This window comes from Dermacentor variabilis, chromosome 9, assembly GCF_050947875.1.
Source record: "Dermacentor variabilis isolate Ectoservices chromosome 9, ASM5094787v1, whole genome shotgun sequence".
Classification (NCBI taxonomy): domain Eukaryota; kingdom Metazoa; phylum Arthropoda; class Arachnida; order Ixodida; family Ixodidae; genus Dermacentor; species Dermacentor variabilis.
The window spans coordinates 49,353,926-49,360,627 of NC_134576.1; the positions used below are offsets into that span (position 1 = coordinate 49,353,926).

Genomic DNA, 6,702 nt, shown 5'->3' on the forward strand with positions numbered 1-6,702 from the left:
AGTGTGGTGGTGGAACTGTCGTTCCTTGATTTCTGCTTCGGCAGACTTGAAATAAAACTGAGATAAGTCAGTACGACAAAGAAGCCATCCTTGTTTATTTTAATTTCATACTCTTTTCTCCCAACCTTTTTTCTTCTTCGTCTACCCTACAATCCCCCTCTTTTAAGTTTCGCTCCTCGTGGGGTGATAAGGGAGGACGTCGCTTACAGCGGCCACCTCTTATTGCTCACCGTCCATTTAACGAGTCATTTTGAGTACACCTTGCTCCACAAAGGTTTTCACGACCCGCAACGCACGAAGAGTTTTTACGTCAGTTTCCGGTTGTCCTTGTAGGACAAGAGCAAAGTCCTTCAACTGAATTTCAGGTATATATCCACGATTTCTCTTGTAGAACTGGCGTTTCATTCATTCGAGGTACCTGCTGCTCTCCTAGATAGTTTTTGGTTGTTCCGTTAGCTGGAGGTCGTCTGAAATGCGAAGTTCCTGGTCGGCAGACAGTTTCGGCACCTCGCCATACGCCGCAATATGTTGGCTACATCCAAAGCTTGTCGTACGTGCCGTGTTATGGTGTTCAACGGCTTCTTCTAGACAGCACCTTCACGCTCCTCAGAAATTTCGGTACCTGCCTGAAATCAGTGAGAAAGAAACTTCGCCTACGACAAACCAAGATCTGTCCACTGAAAGATAAGCAGGGTAATATCAACAGCCGTCTCGAAGGTATAGTAAAAGCAGCGGAAGAATTCTATACTGACCTGTACAGTACCCAGAGGAGTCAGGGTACCTCCACTAAAATCATTAATTAACAGGATTCAGAAACTCCTCCTATAACTGCCAATGAGATCAGAAGGGCCTTGCAAGACATGAAACCAGGAACAGCGGCAGGAAAAGATGGAATAACAGTCGATTTAAACAAAGATGCAGCAGACATAATGCTTGGAAAACTGGAGGCTCAATATACGAAATGTCTATCAATTGCAAGGGACCCAGAAAACTAGAACAGTGCAAAAATTATACTAATCCACAAAAATGGAGACGTTAAAGAACTGAAAAATGAGAGACCCATTAGCTAACTCCCAGTTTTGTAGAAAATATTCAGCAAAATAAGCTCCAATAGAATAAGGGAAACACTGGACTTTAGTCAACCAAGGTAACAGGTGGGCTTCAGGTAGGGATACTCTGCAGTGGATCACATCCATGTCATTAGTCAGGTAATCGAGAAATATGCAGAGTACAATAAGCATCTCTATATGGCTTTCGTATATTACGAAAAGGCATTTGATACAGTAGAGATACCAGCAGTCATAGAGGCATTACGCAATCAAGGAGTACAGATCGCTTAAGTAAATACCTTGGAAAATATCTAGAGATTCCACAGCTACCTAAATTCTACACAAGAAAAGTAGAAAAATACTTATAAAGACAGCGGTCAGGCAGAGCGACACAATCTCCCCAGTGCTATTCACTGCGTGCTTGGAAGAATTATTCAAGAAGTATTCAAGATCAACTGCGAATATCTCAGCAGCCTTCGGTTTGCCGATGACACTGGTCTATTCAGCAACACTGCAGACGAGTTACAACAAATGGTTGAGGACCTTAACAGAGAGGGTGTAATAGTGGGGTTGAATATTAATATGCAGAAGACAAAGTGAACGATGAATACATTGGCAAGGGACCAATAGTTCAGGATCGCCAGTCAGCCTCTAGAGTCTGTTAAGGAGCACGTTTACCTAGAGCAACTAATCACAGGGAACCCTGCTCATGATAAGGAAACTCATAGAAGAATAGCAATGGGTCGGATCGCATACGGCAGGCATTGTCAGCTCCTTACTGAAAGCTTACCATTATCATTGAAAAGGAAGGTGTACAATCCGTTCATTTTACCCGTGCTTACATATGGGGCAGAGACTTTGAGCTTGACAAAGAAGCTTGAGACCAAGTTAAGGACCACGCAAAGAGCGATGGTTCGAAGAATGCTAGGCATAACGTTAAGAGACAGAAGGAGAGAGGTTTGGATCAGATAGCAAACGGGTATAGCCGATGTCCTAATTGACATTAATCGAAGAAATGGAGCTGGGCAGGCCATGTAATGTGCAGGTTAAATAACCGTTGGACTATTACGGTTATAAAATGGGTACCAAGAGAAGGGAAACGCAGTCGAGGACGGCAGAACACTAGGTGGAGTGTTGAAATTAGCAAATTCGCGGGCGCTAGTTGGTATATCGGCTGGCGCAGGACAAGGTAATTGGAGATCGCAGGGAGAGGCCTTCGTCCTGCAGTGGACGTAACATAGGATCATGATGATTGTAAGGTCGCTCTGATTGTTCGGGTTCTTAAGTGTCACGAATCAGCCACGTGCTTTGTGCATAGAGAGGGGGTTCACTTGCCCCCGTGTCAACCGGGCGACAGTTGCTGTGTTATGTGGGGTCACAGGCACCGCGCGGTGTTGGGTGACGCGTCGCGGCAGGTGTCAGGTGGGCGAGTGCCGATTCCGGGAAGTCGGCATTGTGCGCACGGTGTTGGCAGTCCGCCGACGGTCACACGAGTCCACACAAACCAGCCTTGAAAGGGACCGCTGTACAAGGTATTGTGGCTGTGGCTCCCGAGTGCCTGACTAATTGGAGGCGCCGCCGAGGTTAAGAAGGGCTTAGCAACGCTGACCCCGTTCCGCATGCAGTGAGCAGGGACCTAATCTTCTACGCGTCCGGAACGCAATCGCCAGCCTTGTTGTTGGGTGCGGCTGCCGGTGTGGTGTCGAAGGCCAGCTTACAGTGCACGCTGTAGGAATGCGGTGCACACGTAAAGAGTGCATTCGGACGACGGCGTCTTGGAAACGCGCACTCGGAGAACTTTGTCTTGTAGACAATAAGTTTGAAGGACAAGGAGGGCCATCAGTCTCCCACGCGGACAAACTTTGAGTAAGGCCGCACTACGTGGTATCGATGCCCCTGCTTCCGAGACATTTGCGGCCTAGACGCCGTTGGGATTTGAAACGGTCTAGCGATAACTTGTTCGGGCCTGGCGTGTTTTGCTGACCCCGTCACTAACTACGGAGAAATGAGAGGGCATCGGAGTTTTAGGGAAGAAGGAAAATAGCTTTGTTTTCCAATATGTTTATTTTGAAGAGTAAGCCCATCCCTGTGGGTTGTGGCTTAACAAACGGTTGACTCTGATTGGCAACTGAACCTGTGGGACGGGCCAACGGCCCTACCGCCTTTTTTTTTTCTTTGTGTAATTGGGCTATAAAAATCGGGACGACATGCTGTCCCTCAGACTTGGCTGAAATCAGGATTACTGATAGATCAGTGAGGCTCCGTACCATGTACGTTAGACTTGGCTGAAATCAGGATTGCTGATAGATCAGTGAGCCTCCGTACTATGTGCGTTAAAACGAGTCTGGGCTCTAACAGTCATTGAGACAGTCGAAGAGTGAGACTTTGTTTCTCAATTGTTCAAGTTTGTAATGTATTTGTTTTACCTGCCATGTATATAGAAAAGTTTACCTATAAATATTTCTTGTACATCTGATCTCATCGTTTCCTGCCTGCGTTTGATCAACAACTGCCGATCATCGTCCGAGAAGCTTCAAGTTCCAACGGTGAAGCGAGGACGGAGAACGAACGAAACTTTACTGGCGCAGCACGACAGGATCGGCAAGCCCCACAACGAGCAACGAGCAGCGAGCCAGGCGCAAGGCATCAGAGGGCCACCAGCGAATTCCGCAAGGGTTGCAATTCATCTGGACGAGGACGTCAGGCGGCGCCCCCAGCAGCAACGGGTGAGCGGGATTCCTTGCGTTTTGTCTAGGTTGGCATGGCTGTTGTTCAGTGAGGTTAATGGTGTTCACACGCAGAACAGCAAATGCGATTGAGGCTAACATAAACATTGATACTGCATCTGAACAAATAGAGGGTCAGAGACGGCAGGAGCTGCAACGCGTCGGAGAGACCGAGTCTGAGACGTCGGATACTGAAATGGATAGTGAGGCGCAAGGCGCTGCGCAGGCTCCGAGCACGACGGATCCAGAAGCCATGGCGGTGAGACGCCTGGAGCTGGAGCTGGAAAAGGTGCGCCTACAGCTAGAGTGCGAGCGCATTGCTCTACGGAGAGTGGAGCTTGAGCAGTCGGGCAGGCCGCCTTCGGTGTCGGAAGGAAGCGATCGGCGCGGTGCCATCACGGATGGAATAGCACAATGTGCTAAAGTGCTTAAGGCATACCGGTTGCCGTGTGACGCTGACGTTCCGATATGGTTTGATGAGGTCGAAAAGTTGTTTGCATCTTTTCAAGTACCAACACATAGCCGTGTACATTTGATCATGCCTGCGCTGACTGAGCGGGTCCGTTATCTGTTGCGTAGCCTCAATGATGAGGAATGTACGGATTACGAGACTGTAAAGAAGGCGGTACTAGATGAACTTAAGCTCACGCCAGCTGAATACTTGGGGAGGTTTGAAAAGGCATCTAAACGAAAGGAGGAAACTTGGGCTCAGTTCGCGTCCCGAGCTAGAACTTATTTGGCCTATTACCTTCAATCTCGCCATGCAAACACAAAAGAAGCTATGACGGAGCTTATGGTCGCTGACCGTATGAAAGCCAGTCTAAGCTCAGAAGCCCTTGAATATGTTCTTTTGCGGGAGGGCGAAGAGTGGTTTAAGCCAGTGGAGGTGGCGAAAGTGCTGGAGACTTTCGAGCAAGCTAAAGGGAAAGGACGAGCAACTAAGCCAGCCGCAACAGCCTCATTGACGCAGCAAGCAAAACTAGCTAGCCCGCAGAGGACAAATTTAAAATGCCACGTGTGTCATGTACAGGGACACCTAGCCAGAGACTGCCCAAAAGCTTCAAATAAAGAACAACAGGGGAAGGCACCGACTGTGCAAAAACAAAGGGTACAGAAGGTTGCTGTTGTAAGTGAAGAACCTCTACCAGAGCAAGAAAGGGTGCTTAGCGCTAGAGTAGAAATCTTAGCTCAACATGCTAGCTCAGGGAGGTCAAAGCTGGACCTAATCCCTATCATGTGCGGGGATATAGCAACGGAAGCTGTGTTGGACACAGGTAGTGAGATAACGGTCGTCCGTAAAAGCATGTTGCCCGTCGTTTTACAGGAGCCATCGGGAACAGTAAGGCTCGAGTCGGCATTCGGAAAGACCATTCGAGCTAACCTAGCTACGCTGCCCGTAGGCATGCATCGCCCGGGCGCTGTGATACAACCGCAGAGGATCGATCTGGTGTGCGCGGTTACAGACGAACTTGCAAAGGGGGTTGACTGCCTGTTGTCAAAGGAAGATTGGGAACTACTACAGGCGCAGGAAAAAGACGAGTTTGGACGAGAAAGTATTCCGCGGGTAGCCAATTCCGTTGGAGTTCGATCAGTCGAAATAGTTGATAGCCCTGAGCCAGACTGCGGCCTAAGTTGTGAAGAAACGACAGACAACGTCCCTGTATTGCAAGAGAATAGTTTCATTCAAGATGTCACTGGGGTGCCCAGTCAGCGGGAGAAATTTCGAGCTGCTCAGCTTGCCGATGAAAGCCTGAAAAAGGCCTGGAATGATGCGAGAAACGGTAAAGCTGGCATGTTCGTGTCAGATGGACTTTTGTACCATTGGGATTCCTTAGCGGGGGTCAAGGTCAGACAACTGGTCCTACCAGAAGAAAAGCGCAATGAGGTATTGCAGCTCGCGCATGAGTCATTGTGGGGTGGACACTTAGGGCCGAAAAAGACAAAGCTCCGGATAAAGTACAGTTTCTTCTGGCCAGGAATGGAGAAGGAAATCGCTGGGCATTGTCAGACGTGCCACCAGTGTCAAACACGTTCAGATAGCCGTCAGAGCGATAAAGTCCCCATCACGCCGCTTACGCGACCGGAGCATCCATTTCAGGTGGTCAATGTGGACATCATTGGGCCTATTGAGGTGCCATCTGCGAGGGGCCACAAATATGCTTTGTGTCTTGTCGATCTTTGCATGAGATGGCCTGAGGTAGTGCCGCTCCGATCCCTGACAGCGAGGGCCACATGCGAGGCTTTACTGGAGATTTTCAGCCGTACTGGAGTGCCGGAAACGATCTGTTCAGACCAAGGCACGAACTTTAAAGCTCAACTGACACAGCTAATGTTGGAAAAACTGGGTTGCTCACCCAGGTTCTCCACTGCTGAACACCCTGAGAGCAATGGAGTGGTTGAGAGATGGAACAGAGTCCTCAAAAATATGTTGTATCATGTAATGGAGCGGGACCAAAGAAACTGGGACAAGCTCATCCCATTTGTTCTGTGGGCTTATCGCGAAGTGCCGCATGATACCACCGGGGTGGCGCCGTTCAGGCTATTGTACGGTAGAAACCCAAATGGGCCCCTATCAATATTGCAGCAAACTTGGACGGGTGAGATCGCGGTGCCCTCAACTCTGAGAGAGAAACCTGCCAAGTATTTGCAGCAGCTGCGGGAGCAACTAGAACTAGTCGCGAGTGTAGCTGAGTTGACAAGCACCGAGTGCCAGAGCAAATATGCTGAAGTTTACATTAGGAGGGCACGGACTAAAGAATTTAATGTCGAGGACCAAGTACTCCTCTTTGACACAGATCGGGCAACCAAGATAGCTGCCATAGAAGGTCTTGTGCCACCTCACACAAAGAAGGAGTTGCGAAGTCTGTTGGGGCTTTGCGGATATTATCGGGACTATGTCTCAAACTACGCCGACGTGGCTAGCCCGC

General features: G+C 49.0%; 1 protein-coding gene across 1 annotated transcript; it reads left to right on the forward strand.

Moving 5' to 3' along the window:
• The first annotated feature begins 3,886 nt into the window (after window positions 1–3,886).
• LOC142558344 (uncharacterized) lies at window positions 3,887–5,703 on the forward strand. The gene is made up of 2 exons (XM_075670489.1): window positions 3,887–5,435; window positions 5,611–5,703. The coding sequence occupies exons 1-2, from the start codon at window positions 3,972–3,974 to the stop codon at window positions 5,701–5,703; spliced, it is 1,557 nt and encodes a 518-aa protein (XP_075526604.1). The 5' UTR covers window positions 3,887–3,971.
• Window positions 5,704–6,702: the final 999 nt, after the last annotated feature.